The 20,393-nt window shown below is 43.5% G+C and overlaps 1 protein-coding gene across 6 annotated transcripts in view; it reads right to left on the bottom strand.

Moving 5' to 3' along the window:
• The window catches only part of NOL4 (nucleolar protein 4), a 215,726-nt gene extending 197,795 nt beyond the window's left edge, over positions 1-17,931 (bottom strand). For 3 of the 6 annotated variants that reach the window (XM_070421204.1, XM_070421206.1, XM_070421207.1), the window contains exon 1: positions 16,086-17,931. In XM_070421204.1, the coding sequence (XP_070277305.1) occupies positions 16,086-16,346 (261 nt within the window). In that variant the 5' untranslated portion in view covers positions 16,347-17,931. Of the gene's footprint in view, positions 1-15,162; positions 15,194-16,085 lie in introns of those variants that run through there. The other 3 variants (XM_070421205.1, XM_070421208.1, XM_070421209.1) reach the window with 2 other exon arrangements.
• Positions 17,932-20,393: the final 2,462 nt, after the last annotated feature.

Genomic DNA, 20,393 nt, shown 5'->3' with positions numbered 1-20,393 from the left:
AAAATTAATATTTATCAACATAAAAATCCAAGCAGCCAAGTAAAAACAGAAGTTGCAAGTCTTGATGATTCTATTAATGCAAAATAATGAAAAGGCCAATCTGAGTTTGTGTAAATTTTATGTCTATTGATAGATAGTATCCTTTTAAAGTCATACCACCATGTTTTCCATTAAGTCTCAGTGTCTGTAAAACACGTTAGTTTTCCCAAGACATATGCAATGTAGCCGTGCACCTGTGTGTGCCAAAATAAGCTTTTATGCTGGCATTGCGTTGAGGCCAATTATGCCAATTTTATAAGTGGCTGAATGCATTTTATTCTCCATTAACATTGGCCAAGATATCTGAAACCTTAATAAGTGTCTCCCTATCTGGAATTCCTTGCTAGCATTACTTCAGTAAGGTGAAATGGCATGACATTGACATCGGTGCAAAAATAGATTAATATTTTCTTTAAATCTCTGTCAATATATTATGAATTTATTTTTCTAATCTCCAATCTAATCCCTACCCAACTTTCCCACTTAAAAAAACTAGATAACTATAGAAGACCACACAAGAAATATATGTATTCACAGAGACCCATAAAAGATAATAAAACCTCATTTTCTGACCAAAAAAAAACAACAAACAACAAAAAAAGATCGTTATGCACCATTGCATGCACCTTTGTTTTCTTCTTATGTTTGGGAAGAATGCATTTATTATTAAATAACAGATTCCCTTCAGAAATGCCCTTTCTGAAAACTGTTTCCTTTATATCCCTCTAGGACACAGATAAATTATTTCTACTATTGTATCTGGTTCATGAAATCTTAAAGTTAGGAGGAGATGGCTGCTTAAATGCGTGCACCAACAAGTACCAAGGACAGTCAACGAGATTGCAAGGACTCCATCATCTTGTTTTAATCAAAGTAAAGAAATTGCTCCTCAGAGCCATTTGGGACTGGAAACCACACACATTCACATCTTAAACCATTAGAATCAGATTCACAGAGTCAGAATCACAAACTGTTTTAGAACACACTCTAATTCAATAAATAATAAGCTAAATGGCTTGTCCTAGAGGAGAAGTTGCCATCAGTGAACTACTGTCAATACAACATGAATTTTGAGTAGATGTTCACAGCAGGCAGTTGAGGGTCTTCAAGCAAATATTTCTCTGGAGATTTAAGTCACCCTTTCACTGCAAAACAGGAATTTGCAGTGAACTTCCATACAGTGGAAAGATTTCTTGGCATTTACAGAATCAACCAGGAAAAGACTGTTCCCCTGCAATAGTTCCTTTCACACTGACTTAGAGAAGCCACACTGAAAGGTTCAGGAAATAACATTCAACAAATGACTATTTCCTCTAAATTGAATGACTGTAATTTAATCATATGTGGTACAAAAACACAATTTTATAACTCCTTAGATATTTCATTTTTATTTAATTCATTATTTCTGTGAAGTTGGATGTCATTCTTATCTTTGTTCCTATATAGGTAAGGTATTTTATTCCTCTGGTTTCTTTCAGGATTTTTTTTCTTTATCTTGGATTTTCGGTCATTTGAAAATGACACCCCTGCGTGTATGTTTTTGAGGCATTTGTCCTGCATGGTGTTCTTGGAACAGACTAAGGGCTTGGAAACCAGGCCAAGGACCACTGCAGGTCTCTTACCATCGGGAGCCGATCAGGCTCGCCCAGAGGAGAGGCAGTAAAATGCCTCCAGTGCCATACATAGTACATGCTTCCTTGCAAAAAAGCCCAGACGAGCAGCAGCAAGCGCTTCTCATGTCGTACAAACACGCTTGATTCCTGTCTTAGGTGAGACAACGGGGATTGCTGAGGCTGGGGCTGGGACTCCGAACAGGAAAATTCCTGGAAGTGCTGCAAACAGGAGTCGAGGCCTCAGCCCCGAGAAACCCCAGCCCAGGCAGCAAGTGGGATCCCCAGTACTCACCGAAGGAGTCCCCTGTTTACATCCCCATCCTGGTCGCCAGAATATGTGACCAGGCAATCAATGGGTCCATGCTGCCTGTCACTACTTGAGCCAATTAAGCAGAGACAGGATTGAATCACATATGAGAGTTTATTTCAATATTGCCGGCAGTATGGGAGAGCAGCAGGTCATCCACAGAAATCTGCTCTGCACCCACCATAAGCTGGAAGCCATAAAACACACATCTTAATATCAAATTTTCATTTAATACATTTATAATAATAAAAGCATAATACGCTAATTACACGGACATCCTTCTGGACAAAGCAGGGGCTGCGAGGGAAGCCAGTGCCGGCAACTGGGGAAGGAAGGTGTACTCTTGCACGAATTTTGTGCATCAGGCCTCTAGTATTATATATAATTCTTTGCTTAACTTTTTTTGTCTATACTTTTGAGATAGGACAAAGGTCTTTAAATGTGGGTCTACTGACTGACATTCCACTTGGAGCTCTCTTTAAATATGCATTGCTCTGATTTCCAGTTTCAGTTACTTTAAAGTAAAACAAGAAGCAACCCAGGCAGTGTAGAAACCTGTTTTCTTTCTTTTTCCCTATTTTCCCAGTTGTTTTTAGTGATTCACATTTGAGCCTTTATAAAGCATTGTATTAAGTTCTTGCAATCACTTCACCAGTGTATGAAATATTTAAATCACATACTTAAAAATGAAAATAGCAAAAAGAGGCATGGGAAGAACATAACAAATGCTATGCATACAACTCAATTTATGAGCACAAATTGCAAGTAACTACAGGGTAGACTACTATGCATGAGTGTGCCCACGCCCTGGGAATCAGTATGTTGTAGAGAGAAGAGAGATTTCTGGTTCATTTACTAGTGATGCTCTATTAAGAAAGCTTTTATAATAATTTCATGCAAGATACCATCCAACCTTAAAGCGTAGTAGCCACTCTGTCACTTTAAAGTGACTTTAAATATCACTGAATTGCTTAACTTTGATTATTTTAAACTTAATTCTAGAGGGATATATTATCTTCCTTATTTGGAAGTTCTAAGAAACACATCACTCTTAATGCTCTATGTATTGGCAACAAACACAGTAATGCAAATTAGCTAAGGGTACTTAATTCATAACACCTACTGTACTAAGTAGAAAGCCATTTATGATTAATTGGACATATGAATTGTTTATTTGAGGATAGAGCTGGTTTAAGGAAAAGTTTTTTTCTCATTATAGAAGATAAGCATGCCCCCTTGCTATCTTATTAATTACGAATTTGCAGATAAATCCTCCTTTAATAGTTCAAGGTAGTGGCATTCTACCCCCATTCAAATTAATGCTAATTCTAAATTAACATATTCCAAGTAAGTGAGGCCAGTCACATCAGCAAATGAATTGTTTTATAATGTTGGCTCTCAAAGAGAAAAAAACGTCGAACTATAACAAATAGAGCACAACTCCTTTCTTGACCTCAGGTAAACACCAATGAGCATGCAAGCAGAGTCCAGCAGGAGAACAATAGCCCATAGCTGCAACCAAACCTTTGATACTAGATTTGAAAATCTCATCTAATTAGGTCAATTGGTTATAGCACAGTACTAATATGACCCAGCTAGACACTAGATCCTAACATGTGCCACTCAGTTGTGACCCATGTCCTTAGATTAAAGCCTAAACCCTCCACCATCTGGCAACTGCAGTTAGGTCCACTGAAAACCCAGGGCAAGGCTGTCTCTGGCTCACTTCAGGCCCATGCTATTCTACCACACCCAGCCCCCAAGTCCAGTAACAACAAAACTTCAAAAAAACCCAACCAATCTCACCTCAATGACTACTCTCTCCATGCCTAATGATGAGACACAAATAGTCATGTGACATTTTCTGAAAACGCATTATAACTTTAGAAGAGAGAAAAATAATTACTGCTACTGAGAACACCAGCTCTGCCTCTAAGACAGGTTATTTCTTCTCATTATTACCCAAGTTAAGCTTCCAACTCCTGGGCTTATTTCTGACTCTTCTTCTCAACCTTCTGGTTTTCTTACAGTTCCAAACACTTGAAAAATCAATAGCTGTGAGGAGAACTACCACAAATGAATACCTGATTAAAATTAGGAAGAGTGGAACAGAAGAGCCTATTGCATAAACCTCATAGAGAAAAAAGGGAAGAAAATCAAAATAGTTTTCCTTCTCTATCATTTCCAGTTCCCTCTAACATTTTAACAACTGAAAAAGATCAACCTGTTATGGTTATTTTCTATATTCTACTCCCCAGAGATTATGTATTCTTTAAAATGTATAATATTATATTAAAACTAGAGGCCCGGCACACGAATTCATGCACAGGTGGGGTCCCTCTGGGTGGCCTGCAGGGATCTGGCCAAAACCCACAGTCCAACGCTGCCTGCAGCTCCTACGTAGTGCTCCCACTCATCCCGGCCCCACTGTGCCTGCCATGGGCTCACACCCAATTAGTCCCGATCAGGAGAAGCTCCCGTTGCCACAGCAGCGCTAGCTAGCCATGAGTCCAGCATCTGGCACCCTCCCAAGGGGAGTGGCCTGCGGGATCGGGCTGAAACAGGCTCTTGGACATCCCCTGAGGGGTCCCAGATTGCGAGAGGGTGCAGATGAGGCTGGGGTACCCCACTGGTACACGATTGGGCATGGGAGGGGCAGCGGGAGGGCTCCAGGGCATGTCTGGCCTATCTCGCTCAGTCCCAATCAGCCGGACCCCAGCAGCAAGCTAACCTACTGGTCGGAGCATCTGCCCCCTGGTGGTCAGTGCACGTCATAGTGACTGGTCAACCAGTTGACTGTCTGCCCCCTGGTGGTCAGTGCATGTCATAGCGAGCGGTTGAGCAGCCTTAACATATCATTAGCATATTACACTTTGATTGGTTGTTCGGTTGTTCTGCCGTTCGGTCTATATGCATATTACCCTTTTATTACATAGGAAAAATATTTAAAAATAAAATTATAGAATGGTTATTTCTATAGATCAGAACAAATGTTATGTTTTGTTATAGTTTCTTCTATGTATTGTTTTCAAAAATTCTTAAGCCTGGCTGGTGTTGCTTAGTGGTTGAGCGTCAGCCTATGAACCAGAAGGTCACAGTTTGATTCCCAGTTAAGGCACATGGCCTCGTTACTGGCTCAATCAGGCAGCCAATCAATGATTCTCTCTCATCATTGATGTTTCTATCTCTCTTTCTCCCTTCCTCTCTGAAATCAATAAAAATATTTTTTAAAAAACTTTTAAATGTGCATTAATATAATTATGTGAATAATAATCTCTTGCTATGTGCCCTCATCTGTCTCCATCCTCTCATTAAAAAGCTAACACAGTTGGCCATATTGTGTTCTATTTAGGAGATAGATGAAATATAATAAAATAAAAATGTTTAAAATTAAAACATTAGAAGAAAAATAAAAATGATTTATATATTACATATATATAATATATATGCCATCATTAAATATTTCAAATCATTTGTTAAAAATTATATATTTTACTTAATTATGAATGACCATCTCATCAAAAACTATAAAATGGCAACACATTAGGATAAAAGAAATTTAAATTTTTCCCAGCTGTATCTTAAACCAAAAAATAATCTTAACTCAAATAAGTTTCTTAAAGAGTTGACTTGTTTTAACTGCACAAATGCTTTTGGAAAAATTAATGCCAAACGCTTATGCATTCGTTTCCTTTTGCTACTATAACTGATCGTGACAAATTGGGTGTCTTGAAACATCACAAACTTATTATCTCATAATTCCTGTGGGTCAGAATTCCAGCACATTTCAAATGGGCCCTCTGCTCAGGTTCTCATGAAGTTGAAATAAAGATGTCAGCCAATTGCGTTTTTATTTGGAAGCTCAACTAGGAAAAGACCCACTTCCAAGCTCCCCTGTGTTGCTGGCAGAATTAAGTCCCTTGTGGTTGTAGGAGTTGGGTCCCCACTGTTTTGCTAGCGGTGGCAAAGCATGCTCTCAGCAATGTCAGTTCTAACCACATGACCCCCTCCATCTCAACAACAGAGAATCTTCTTGGCATTGAATCCATCTCAGGCTTTGAAACCCTCACTTATTCTGCCTGGAGCCAGGAAGAAAGCTCTCTTTCAAAAGGCTAGTGTGACTAAGTCAGACTCACCTGAAAGACCCCCTTTCTTAAAGCTAATGGTTCCTACCAGACAGCATGACAGAAAGACAGGAGTCATAGCTCATCATATTCACAGGTTCCACCTACACCCAAGGGGGAGGGGATTATCCAAGCATGAGAGTCATTTGGGAGATATTGTAGAATCCTGCTTCCCACAAAGCATAAAACCACGGGGAAGACCCTTAATGGCAGAGACAGACACGTGGATATAAAACCAAAGTAACAACAAGAAACAACTTGGGATAAGATTTAGAATATTTCCTTAAAGAATAAACTCAATGTGTTAAGAAATTTTTGAATTGATATTCACTTTACTTTGAAGGTCTGTGCTTGAATAAGTCTATAGAATTCTCTACTTGGGTTTTTAGAAAGATTTCTTTTGGAAGTCTTTGCAGTTGTTGATGTAGTAACAACTAAGAGGTCAATAATTATTTCTTCTGATCCATATATGTTCTTTTTAAGTGCCTTTAAATCTATTCTTTCTTAAGTTTCATAGAATCTTATTAATATTTTCTTTGAATTAATGAAGACATATCTGTACAGCTGATTCAACTACACAGCAACATCAAGCTGTTGGATTATATTGATTTACTGCTTGATAATTTTATTTTAATACCTGTATAACATTTATTTATAACTACTAGAGGCCTGGTGCACGAAATTCGTGCACAGGGGGTAGGGGGTGTCCCTCAGCCCAGCCTGCACCCTCTCCAATCTGGGACCCCTCGAGGGATGTCTGACTGCCCGTTTAGGCCCGATCCCACCCCGATCCCGGTGGGATCGGGCCAAAACAGGCAGTCAGACATCCCTCTCACAATCCAGGACTGCTGGCTCCCAATCGCTTGCCTGCCTGCCTTATTGCCCCTAACCATTTCCCTGCCAGCCTGATCAATGCCTAACTGCCCTCCACTGCCGACCTGGTCACCCTTAACTGCCCTCCCCTGCAGGCCTGGTCGCCCCCAACTGCCCTCCCCTGCAGACCTGATCACCCACAACTGCCCTCCCCTGCTGGCCATCTGGTGGTGGCCATCTTGTGTTGGAGTGATGGTCAATTTGCATATCACTCTTTTATTAGATAGGCTAGTTCAAACACCATAGTGAGTCAATGGAACTATTTAACTTTTATTCTTTAATCATCTGATTTATATTTTGCAACATAAACCACTGAGAGACATCTATTCTCTATGTATAAGAAGACCTAAATTGTGACATACCTACTTCAACACTCTTAGTAGCTGCCACTCCCTACAGAATGAAGTCCAAACTTCATAACATGGCAGAAAAGAGTTCCCATCATTTTTTCCCAGCCTAATTTTCCAACCTCATTTCCCACTGTACCCTACACATCAGCTCCTAACTGGGCACCTTTCCCTGAATATGCCTTTGATGAAATCTCTTCCCTTGTACCAACACCAAGTGCATATAATTCTCTTATGGATGTCACAGATTGGTATCGCTTAGATCTTATTTCAATATTGTGCAGGAGAAGTAAAGAGACACCCCTTGTAATAGAGGAGATAATATTTAGCTGAAGCGTAAGGTCTTAACCACAATGTTCTACTGTGAAGCAATATTTTACTATGGATTAGAAGAATTGTCTCCAAGTTCGTATATGTATACCCCAAAGAGTACATGAGATGACCTATTGAATAAGTCAGTGATGGCGAACCTTTTGAGCTCGGCGTGTCAGCATTTTAAAAAACCCTAAATTAACTCTGGTGCCATGTCACATATAGAACTTTTTTGATATTTGCAACCATAGTAAAACAAAGACTTATATTTTTGATATTTATTTTATATGTTTAAATGCCATTTAACAAAGAAAAATCAACCAAAAAAATGAGTTCGCGTGTCACCTCTGACACGTGTGTCATAGGTTTGCCATCGCTGGAATAAGTAAATACAAAAATGTATATTTATATGTATTTTAATATCAGTCCTAAATATTTATTCATTTATTTTAACTTTATTTTTATTGTTGACACTATTACAGATGTCCCAATTTCCCCCTTTTACCCGCCTCCACCCATCCCTCACCCACACTTCCCTCTACCATCACCACACTATTGTCTGTATCTATGAGTTATGCATGTATGTTCTTTGGCTAATCCCTTTGCCTTCTTTCATCAGTTCTATCCCCTCCCCCACTCTGATAGCTGTCAGTCTGTTCCAAGTATCCATGCCTCTGTTTCTATTTTTTCATCAGTTTTTTTGTTCATTAGTTTCCAAGTATAAGTGAGATCATATGGTATGTGTCTTTCTCAGACTGGCTTATATCACTTAGCATAAATATCTCCAGGTCTATCCATGCTGTTGCAAAGGGTAAGAGTTTACCTAGTTAAGTTGTACTTTACGTAAAAAAGGCAAATGAAAAATATTTTCAATTGCAGACAGATCTCAAAGAATAAAACACATTAACCGTTCCTGAGATTTTTTTTAAAAATCAGTAATGACAGCCTATCAAGTAATGAATCAAATCAAAGATTCAGAAGTAAGGAAACCCACGCCAAAGAACGGATTAGCATTGAAATTAAAGCAAAGGAAAAATAATTGTGAGAACTAAATTATATAGTGTAACATAAATACAAAAAATACTTAACAGTAAAAACAATTATAATATATAATGATATAATAAGTATAAAAAATACAATAAAATATAAAATAATTATACTACAATAAATGTAATACAATATTAAGAGGAAGTAACAACGAGGTAGAAAGTGAAATAGGCTTGTTCCTCATCTACCATAGGAGGAAGTCAATGATATGTATAACATTGAAATGTATAGGTAAAAATAATTCCATCTCTTAATATTTTTCTTAATCTTTTCTATTAAGTTCAGAAATAAATACCCCGGGAAAAAGTATTTATCTACCAGCAATTTTTTGAATTTCATGTCTTTCTTTTACTTTTGTTATATTTTGGTAATCTTTTTATTCTTCTTACTTAAATTAGCATCTAATTATCATCCAGGTTTGGAAAATTATTTCTGCCTGTCCATATTAATCTTTATATCAATCGTTATATCTAATACTTTGGTATAAATCTTTAGAGAGACATCTATAATAATACTCACAGTTAATGGTGGTTATATCTAGGTAGGCGATTTAGTATGACTTTTCAACTTTATTTCCTTTTCACTTAGATTTTTTATATAATGGGAATATACCAGATTTACAGTCATTTTTATTTTCTAAAAATGAAGTAGGCAGGAAAAATAGCTGAATAATACATACAGATACATAAGCACGCAAGAAAAAATAGCTGGCCCTAACCAGTTTGGCTCAGTGGATAGAGAGTCGGCCTGCGGACTGAAAGGTCCCAGGTTCGATTCTGGTCAAGGGCATGTACCTTAGTTGCCGGCACATTCCCAGTGGGAGGTGTGCAGGAGGCAGCTAATCGATGTTTCTCTCTCATCGATGTTTCTATCCCTCTCTCTTCCTCTCTGTAAAAAAATCAATAAAATATATATTTTTTAAAAAATGCTTCCTTCCTTCCCATCCTTCCTTCTAAAAAAAAACACAACAAAAAAAAAAACAAAGAAAAGAAAAATAGCTGAGTAATATAGTATTTTAACTTTGTTACCGTGTTTTTTTGAGTTTATAACATATACCCAATTTTCATTATATCATTGTGTTCTTGATTTCTTAATAATATTTAAAAAGAGTATATATTTTAGCATTTATTATGTGCTAGGCATATGCTATATGCTTATGAATTATAATTAGTTATTCTTATTCAAAGCCAGTTAGACAAATATTATTACTGACATTCACAGAGAAACTGCATCTTTAAGAAACTTCCCCTAACTCCTAGCTCCAGTAAATATCAAATCTAGGATTTAAATCTTGTTCTAAAACCTATATCCTGCCATCTATGTGTCCAAAGTATATTTTATCTTGTTATCCCAGTATTATGAAAATGCATGTAACCTAAAACGTATTAGATTCACATTCATCTTTCCTGATTAGATATAAAGAGTCTTAGCAAATACAACAGCTATTAGGGAAAAGCCTTTATGCTCTCCACACAGGATTGAAGTTCATAGAACTTCTGCTGCCACAACCTTGTACTTCTTCATCTTTCCTCTATCCTATGCAGAAAGTCTGTAGCAGGGGTCCTCAAACTTTTTAAACAGGGGGCCAGTTCACTGTCCCTCAGACCATTGGAGGGCTGGACTATAGTTTAAAAAAAAAAAACTATGAACAAATTCCTATGCACACTGCACATCTTATTTTGAAGTAAAAAAAACAAAACGGGAACGAATATTTGTATTTGCATGTGGCCCGCGGGCCGTAGCTTGAGGACCCCTGGTCTGGAGTATAAAATCCTTAAAAGTTGAAGCTTAGCTGGTTCCAGAGGTTTAGAAATAATATATACGAGTGCTGAATCTTGCCCCTCATCCCACTGTGGTTACTAATAAGACAAGGAACCAATGTTAAAGTCAATAATTGGTATCAGCCCTGGCCAGTATTACTCAGTGGATAGAGCATCAGCCTGTGGACTGAAGAGTCCCGGGTTCGATTCTGGTCAGGGCACATGCCCAGGTTGGGGGCTCAATCCCCAGTAGGGGCCATGCAGGAGGCAGCCAATGATTCTCTCTCATCATTGATGTTTTTCTCTCTCCCTCTCCTTTTCTCTCTCAAATCAATAAAAATATATTTTAAAAAAGAATTCATATCATAGAAAATTAGTGTGAGGTAGTCTTCATATACTAGAGGCCTGGTGCATGAATTTGTGCACGGGTGAGATCCCTCAGCCTGGCTGGCGATCAGGGCCAATTGGGGGGCCAGCTGACTAGGAGAAGGGACCACGGGAGGTTGGCTGGCAGCGCCCCCCCACCCCCCCAATCGGGGCCGATGGTTGGGCCAGGCAGCTGGGGGGAGAGACCACGGGAGGTTGGCCGGCCATGGGAGGTTGGCTGTGGGAGTGCACTGACCACCAGGAGGCATCTCCTGCATTGAGCATCTGCCTCCTGGTGGTCAGTGCGCATCATAGCAACTGGTCAACCGGGTGTTCAGTCATTCAGTTGCTTAGGCTTATTTATATACACACACACACACCAACACACACACACACACACACTAGAGGCTCAATGCATGAGATTTGTGCACTCTGTGTGTGTGTGTGCGGGGGGGTCCCTCAGCCTGGCCTGCGCCCTCTTGCAGTCCAGGAGCCCTCAGGGGATGTCCGACTGACGGCTTAGGCCCGCTCCCCAGGGGGACAGGGCCTAAGCCATCAGTTGGACATCCTTAGCGCTGCCATGGAGGCGGGAGAGGCTCCTGCCACCCTGCTGTGCTTGTCAGCAGTGAGCCCAGCTTCTGGCTGAGCGGTGCACGCCTGTGGGAGCGCACTGACCACCAGGGGGCAGCTCCTGCATTGAACGTCTGCCCCCTGGTGATCAGTGCACATGATAGTGACCAGTTGTTCTGCCATTTGGTCGATTTGCATATTAGCCTTTTATTATATAGGATAGATTAATAGGATCTGATTTCCTCCTCATATTCAGGTAAGTTATATCTGCAGCCTTTGGACCCCTAATTCTCATGCCAGACTGGTCTCTAGAGAGCCTTACATAGGCACTGTGCTAGGGACTTGCCACTCACAATGTTTTCCTCAGTGCAACTCATAAGGGGCCACTAAAGTCAACTAATAACCTACATTGCTGAGAAACATACTTAGTATCTTTTGACTCCAAAGACCTATTCTATATAGGGAGTGTCTCAAAATACTTCAAATGAAGAGAAAAATGCATCAGTTACCAATAGCAATGCCCACTGTGAACATATCAGGGATAAGCAAAATTTCCCTTATGTCTCAGTGACTACAATTACGATTTGTCTCTGTCATAGATATAACATCTCCTAATATATAGCTGGTGCTGCTCCTCAGCTATGTTTTCTGAAAGTTCTGTAGCATCCAGATCAAGACCTAATATATGTGATATATGCCTCAGGCATGATGTTAGGCCAGGTGGAATGTATACAAACTCTGTATGAGGCATTATTTCCTTCAATCTGATGCAGCCTCAAGAATTTATAACCAAAACCAGAAAAAACTACACAAACAAAAAACCAGTATCTGTGCATGAACCAGTCCATGAATATTTATTCTAATCACTGTACAGCAACAATTAGAAGCATGCACAGCAAGAACAATGTGAAATCTGAGGCTACATGACTGCAGAACTGAATACATCAGCATTTTTAAATGGCATACTACAGATAATGCATTTTCCTTTCTGGATAAAAAAAGTCATTTCATGTTCCCCAGTGGAATAAATAGAAGGTAAAAATACATAAAAGGCAAAAAATTAGATGTGTCTGTCCCTACACATACAGGTCACGAAAGCATCACTCACATTATTTGATTTTACAGTTTGGATATTCATCAGCCTCTATTTAAGATGGAAAAACAAATAAAAATGTGAGTTCACCAAATTTCCTACTGTCTACACAGTGTAGTGGGCTTTTTACAAATACACAATAATGCATGAGTCTCATGACTAATGGAAAGCCTTAATGAATTTTCTGGTTATTTTCCAAATTTACTTTTCATAATATCAAGTGGTATAATGTGTTTTGGTGGTTCAAATTGTATGTGTGCTGCTTCAGCTAATTGCTGCCAGAAAAAAAAAGTCAATCAAGATGAAAAGCTGCTAAAAACAAACTAAACTAGAACTCTCAAATTTGTAAACTAGAGTAACCATAGTAATGCTAATTTAAAATGATCACTGATTAAACATTTTTTGTAACCAGTGTCAGAAACTTGCTATATCTTTTACAGAACTATTATGAGTTATTCATCATGCCATTCTTCTAAATTTCTGACACCTTTAGTGAAAGATCATGTAAAAATAAAAGGGTCAGTTTTCTCCTATGGAAAAAACCTAGATGCCATGCTCCACAAGCTGCGTGTGTGTGTGTGTGTGTGTGTGTGTATACACGTGTGCGCTGCTTGCACATGCAAACAGGGCCCACCTAGGCCTAAAATGGCTGAGTTGCAGGATGCTGTTGCTTGGTGACCAATCAGTATCTCCTCAGCCACAAAGTAATCTAAACAGTGAGAGGTATGTCCTCTCAGCTTTAGGCACAGCCAGGACAAATATGGAAGGGCATTTTCATCTTTTCCAGTATTCTACGTATCTTTTATTTTATGCCAGTTGACACTTGCTTGATTTTATCATCTGTTAAATGTAGGCTTCAGGAGAAAGCATATTCTCAAAGCTACATCTATATGCTTTGGGGAAAATAAGAGGTAGAACCGAGCTGCTTTCAGATGGAAAGATATTGTTTCAATTAGCTGTGTATGGTGTGTCTACTCTCTCCTCGTACAACCAACCTCCCAGTTGCTAGCAGTCTCCCTTTCCTTCATTAAACACTAGTAGTTAATTAGCCACAGCCTGTCCTCTCCCCTTCTCTCTTTCCCTTTTCTCAGTAGTAATGATGTCTAATTATCAACAGCAACCTCAGGTGCAGATCTCTCTCGCTGACAGCAAGCCAGCTTCAAGTAGCTAGAATGATTCCCAGTCTAGTTGAAAATACCATTCAAATGCAGCATTTTATTCAACCCATATATGCCTTTGAAGGGAACGAAAATATCATTTCTGATTCTCTGGTGATTGTACTCTGGCTATTAAAAAAAAGCCAAGGTATTTCTAAGGAAGAAATAATGTGAGATGTGGGGAAACACTGGCTAAAAAGGGATCATTTTTTTAACTTGTCGAAATGACGATTGGCTGTCTCTCGGAGAAGGAGGAGCCTATAATTCTATGTCTAGAGCAGCATAAAAATTTCATAAAGAGCAATAGAAGAGTTCATGAATTAAATACCTCTTCAACATTTCAAAACAGCCTTGAATGAAGAGCAGGGCTTTTAAATGCTCCATGGAAACTGTTAACTAAGAATATCAATTGATGGATTACATTTTCTCCCATAAATATGTGGAATCTTTACTGAAATGAAAAAAAAAGTGTTTCTTTATTTGTAACCTGGGAGTTGTTACGCTCTATTAGGTGTATTAACAGTAATTCTTTAAGAACTCTGCATTAATTTTCGAATGAAAATGTGTGTATCCGAGTATAAGAATGCTGGCTTGAATTACTGGCATCCATGTTTATCGTAGTGCCTCGGTAACTATTACAGAATTTATATTACTTAGAATTTTTTATTAATGTTTTATACATAGCGGGTATAATCAAATCTATGCAAGTATAAACTACTGGACCAGGTGACGCTATCAGCTGGCAACATGAAAAGAATGAAAAACAAACTTCCCAGCTAACAATGTTTTAAAAAAACATATACAATATTATTAAATAATATTTAGGTAAATAGATCTTAAACAATTATTCTGTTCATTTAATTACCTCGATATTGCCCAAAGGAAAATACAGTCCGATGTTCTGAATTCCCATTTTGTCTAACAATAATTTATTTTTTAAAATCAGGTTCTTAATGCTACTCCTCATGCAAATGAATCAAAACACTTCATTGGCTACAGCAGACTTCTGGGCTCATCCAGATGTAAATAAACCTCAGTTTTAATCCATGGCCATCTCATCCTCATTAATTAGGAAAACAAGGCAGTAATCTCAGCATCTTCTTTAGCAACGCCACATGGTAAAGAAAGCTGCATTTATAAATTTACCTCCTAGAACTTCCAACAATAACATTAAAACAACAACACAGCAGAACTTTTATGTTTCACTTCACCTTTATTTCCACTTCTCATATATTTCCAAAACAAATATACCTCCTTCAAACAACTACACCTAACCTCGGGAAACCAAAAACTGTTTTCCAAACCTGAAAGATTCCTCCCAGGAACCCTTTGAGAAACCTTTCCTATGCATATTTCCCATTTAATGTGCCCCGTTGGAGACAGAAGAATGGCTTTCAGACCCCTCCTTTCCAGCACCCTCCAGGAATACCGCACGGGAAGCCGTGGCCGGCGGGGAGGGAGGAGAAGGAGCCAACGCCAAGCAACCCCACAGCCAGGCAAACATGCAGAGGACGCCAGACGCCCTCCCCCGCCCGCCTCCAGGCCAGTACCCACCGTGGCGCGATGGAGAGAGAGGTCTCGGGGATCTCATCTGAAATCCCACTCGTTCCCATCTTCTCTCCAAGGAAATCGCTGCTGCCGCCGCCGCTGCCCGCCGCCCGGCGAGGCGGACACACTGGGCTCCGAGCGCCAGCCCCTCGCAGCGCCCAGGCTCAGCGCGGTGCGGCCATGAGGCTAGTGCCATCCCAGACCGAGAACCCAACACCAGCCCCATTGGATGGCGCCCAGACCCATCTCTCTTTGTGGTTCACCGAGCAGCTACGCCTTTATTCGTGGAAGCGGGACGAGAGGAAGGGGATGGGGGCGGGGAGGAGTCATCCCAGAGCCTCATCTACAATAAACAGTCCGGGCAGCATCCCTGGGAGCCGCGGGGCGATCGGACAGCCGCGCGCCTCCCAGGCGGCTGGGTGACAATAAAACCTGACAGTGTCGGGGAGGGGACCCCGCATTCGCGACTAGCGCCACACTCGGTCTTTGTACCAATAAGGAGACACGGTAGCCTATCGATCAGAATCGTTGGTTCTGAGAGCGCGCAGCTGGGGTGCCAGCGCGGCCTTCACGCGCCGCGGCGAAGGCGGACACGCGCCGGGCGCCAGGCAGGACCTGGGACAATGGCCCCGCACGAGGGCGCGGGACGCCGCCCGACCCCGGGCCGGAGGCTCTGGCAGCGCGTCCCGCAGCAGCGACGCCCGCGAGGGGCGGCGGGCTCCGGGCGGCGCTGCCGCTTTAAAATAAAGGACCACAAAGCCTCCGCGATGGGGGGACGAGAGTGGGGGCGACTTGGGGAGGGGGTGGCGGAGGGAGGGGGCACACGAGCCAACGGTGGCTCCCGGCTCCCCCTTCTCCCCCTCTCGCCCCCCCCCCTCCCCCTCCCCGCAGCGCTGCCGCCGCAGACAAATAACAGGCGAGGCACTCACCGTGGTCTTGACCGGCACGTAGAGCACTGGCTTGGCGCCGCCGCCGGCGCGCGCCTCCTCGGGCTGGCCCAGCTGGAAGCCCTTGGACTTCACCCAGAATTTAAATTTCGCGTTGTCTGTGGAGCTGGACTCGGAGCCGTGGAGGAGCTGCACGATCCGCTCGTATTTCTTACGGGTCACCGTCTTGGTCTTGCCCGAGTCCCCGTAAGTCCGGAGGCACCAGTCCTGGAACTGGCGGTACATGTCGCGCTCGCTCTCCATGCTCCCCGCGCGCTTCGCACCTGTTCACCCCGGGCTCATGAAGAAGGCGGCCCCCGCCACGATGCAGGGGCCCGCGGTCCCGGCCGCCGCCGGAGCCCGTCGCGGGTGCGGGGAGGGATGGGGCAGGGAGGAGGGTCCGGTCGGGCACCCGCAATCAATGCCCGGTGCGGCCAAGTCTCCGGTCCTTTCGCAGTCGCCGCGACGCGCGGACGCCCTCCTCCTCCTCCGGGATGGATCTAAAATTGTGTGAGCAGGACCATCCCACCAGCGCCGAGCCAGAGGAGCTGGGTTTTGAATAATTAAAATCTCATTCCTCGGTTGATGACAAATCCCGATGTTGACTTCAGGTGGGCCCTCCTCGCCTCGCTCCGGGCTGTGTCCTGGGCGGGCAGGTGAGCGCGGCGCCGCCTCCCCGCGTGCGCCCCTGACGCTTCCCGGCCGTGGGCCCCGCGGACCGGAGCGAGGGCTGCGCCTCCCGGGAGAACGGCCGCCCGGCCTAGCGCCTCGGAGCTCGGAGACCCCGGCCCCGGCTTCCCTTTCTCCAGGGTCCGGTCCGCCTCGGCCTCCCCTGCGTGGGGCGTTGAGAGACTAGACTAGAGGGAGAGAAAGTTCTTACCTGTCATGTTGTTCAGCCTATCAAATCCTGCTACACAGGACATTTCTAAAAGGTATTTTTTGAAACGGCTTAAAAGACCTTTTCTTCAGAGGCATTTAGGCTAAATGCCTGCCCCCCAGGTAGGTTCCCGGAGTGAGGTCCCAGGATGAGCCAAAGCATTCACGGAGCTGGGGCCCTAGTTCCACGGGAGGCAGGGAGAGGGGTGGCCCTAGCAGGTCTCGCTCCAGGGGCTGCGGGAGGGCGCAGGCAGGCCGCTGGGCGGAGGCAGGGCCCCCGAGGGCGCCGGGTCCTCAGACAGGACGCCTCTGGCTCCTGCCGAGCTGGGCACAGGCATCCATCGAAGGACGTTGATGACACAGATGCTTAACACCCATGGCATGAGATGGAAAGATATCGAGAAACCATTTTCCCCTGCTTGGTTACAGTTTGCAGCTCACACGGGAGGTGTCGGGCGTCTGTTTTCCCTCCGCCACGTCATGGACACCCCTGCACCGCTCCGAGTGGCCACCGAGGAGTTCCCGGGGACGGTTTTCTCAGGCAAAGGCAATCCGCGGCGCCTCCATCCAGGATGCCCACCGTCTGCTATGGAGCCGGGAAGAGGGCAGTTCCCATCCTCCGCGCCCGGCGATCGCGGCCGCTCCTGTTTCTTCCACTCTCGGCGGAGGCCCGCGCCCGTCCCGGGAGGCGGCTCCGCCAGGCGGGCGGCCCGGCCGGTGCCCACCTTCGCCCCCGGTCGTCGCGTCCAAAACGAAAGCCCCGAATGGGGACGCTGTGCTTGTACCCCCTGCGCCGCGGCCGGTCCGGCCCTCGCAAAACGGTCAGTAGCTCCTGCTCGGCCACCCTGAGTGCGTGCGTGTGGGAGCGGGGTTCGGGGAGCGGGGTGCGCGCGTCCCCGGGAAGGTCTGGCGGCGCGGGCGCCGGGACTGACAGCCCGGGCAGAGCGCGAGCAGCTCCACACACTCACCCTCTCGCCTCTCTCCTCACCCCACCCCTCCCACTCCCCTCTCCTCCCACCCCCACCTCCCCGGCCCTCTCCCAGCTCGCTGATTGGTCAACGGGACAAAAGTTTCTGTGGAGACGGCTGGGCGCTGACGTCACGGGCAGAATTGTCCCATTTAGGGATCCCGGGGGCAGTGCGCATGCTGCCGGCGGTAGGTTCGCGGCGGCGGGGGCAGCAGCGGGCCGGGCCGCAGCCAGGTGGCGGCGAGGAGCACTCAGCATCCAGGTGGGGGGACGACTCCGGCAGGGTTTCCATGGAGATTCCTCTGGGTCTAGCCTAAAAACGGCGGATCAGCTGACACCATTAGCTCAGGACCTAATTACTGCTTATTGGAGCAACAAATGAGGGAGAGGGCCAGCTGCAAAGGAAGAGTTTTTATCCACCGCCACCCCCCCCCCCCCCCCGCCCCTCTGGGGTCCCGCGTGAATTCTCATTAACTCGCAAGACTCCTGCAACAACAGTTCCTCTTCTCTGGAGGCCACCCTGACTGCTTTTATTCTTTTTATTTCCTCCTTTTGTATCTATATTAAAATGTTCAGATAAATCCGTTGTCCTGAGTCCTTGAATTTCCCCCCAATAAATATTACACCAATAGAGCTCAGAGAGTACACGTGGGCTAGAAGACACAATATCTAATAATCTAATCCAAGTGTGCGGGGGAGTCACTTTGAACTTCCTGAATTGGGTATTTATCTGCAGGCCTTTTAAGAATGTAGTACCTTAAATACATAAATATTTGGAACAAGCAGTTGAACAGAATCTCTTGCATCACCTCAGTGTGGTGTAGCTCACAAGAATGGCTCTGTTAAAAGTTTTCCTTGAGCATCAGAGATAGAGAATGATTCCAAGCGGGGAGATCTAGACTTTATTGTATGTGGTTTCATGGTTCCTATAAGATTCTGGAAGTAGAGTTAGTCCTAGGGTGGCCATTCATTCAAGAGTACGCTGTGGTTCTGTAAAATTTACTTTCTCTTATGGTTATCACTTAACTCACAGTTTCCGAATTCTTTTGGTTGCTTTTGTCTGAAAAGTCATCCCATCTCCTCTAAGTCTTAGCCAAGTACTTTCAGACCCATGAAGCCTGCCTTCCTTGGCTACTCACATTAAAACAATGTCTTTAAACTCCTCTGCATACTGCCTTTCAAACATTTTGAACCTTGTCTCATAGTGAGACATGCACTTTAATTGACATACAGCACATAAGCACATTTGTCCTCCAAAAATGTTATGAAAAATATTTGATTACAAGCAATGCACACTGAGATTTGCCATTTGCTCCCATTTATGATTATTACTCTGATGTGCGGCCCCAACCCAATACATTTATTTTATGATTCAACAAAAGATGACTGGCAACCAACAGTTTTTAAGACATTGTTTTAGATTATAAAGAGTATATCCCCCTTGTACTATATTTATAGTTTCATTAGTCAAATAGAATCTTGAATGGAAGACCCCTAAGAGTTTTGTTGTTTTTTCCCGTTACTGTAGCACAATGAAAAATGCATATAGTAAGTGCTTAGTAAATATGTTTTGAGTTAGTTAATATAGTAAGGAGAGAGAAAGAGAGTTAGAGAAGAAGCAGGTAGGCACAATCCTTGGCCATCCCTTTTGACCTTTGCTGGGTAGTGTTTGGATAAAGTTGGTTGTTATGGCCAAAGGTGATCCTGAGGGGGGAGGGGGGGAGATTGAGAAAAGACAGACAAGAGAATGAAAGCTGGGTCTCGGTGGGACGCTGCTCCCTGATGAGGAGACAGCGCCAGCGCCCACAAGCCGTGTCTTTATTTTATAGCAGATGCCACGAGGCAATGTAGGGGCATGATCAAGTTGTTTACAGCATTCTCGTGAGTTTCAACCCCACTCAACTACATGCAGCCGAACTCTATCACAAGGCACGTGGGGAAACGTGTTCTGACCATAGGTTCAAGCTTACAACCACAGCTGTTGGCTATGATTGTGCTGGGAGGGCCCTGCACTCCAGCTGGGACTTGCACGTGGCAATGAGAGGACCCTGTCCTTTCATTAGTCCGAGGCTTGAACCTGGCCAAAACACTGTAGCCACGCCCCACAGTTGGTCTTAAGAAAATACCCGGCCTTACCACATACACAAGTTCATTAGATTTATGACTATACTTGATACTCTAATGCACATAAATTAGAGCACTTTAGACATAAGAATTCACAGAATACAAGCTAATGTGTAATTAACTCTCAGCTGTATTAACTAAATTTGGTATACAAGCAAAAAGAAAAACCCACAAAATTAAAAGTCATACAAGATGCATTCTTTTTAGAAGGCACAGATAAACAGTTAATTATTGAAATAATATTCACATTGGACCAAAGGAATTAAGAGCCCTAGAATTGCATCGGCCAAGCTCTCAGAGCCATGTGGATTCTCCTATCCATAGTGGAACCCAAAATGTACTTT

Source organism: Myotis yumanensis, unplaced genomic scaffold (assembly GCF_028538775.1).
Source record: "Myotis yumanensis isolate MYYU_CA2020_CCGP unplaced genomic scaffold, mMyoYum1.0.hap1 SCAF_7, whole genome shotgun sequence".
NCBI lineage: Eukaryota > Metazoa > Chordata > Mammalia > Chiroptera > Vespertilionidae > Myotis > Myotis yumanensis.
This window is presented reverse-complemented; position numbering and strand designations above follow the sequence as displayed.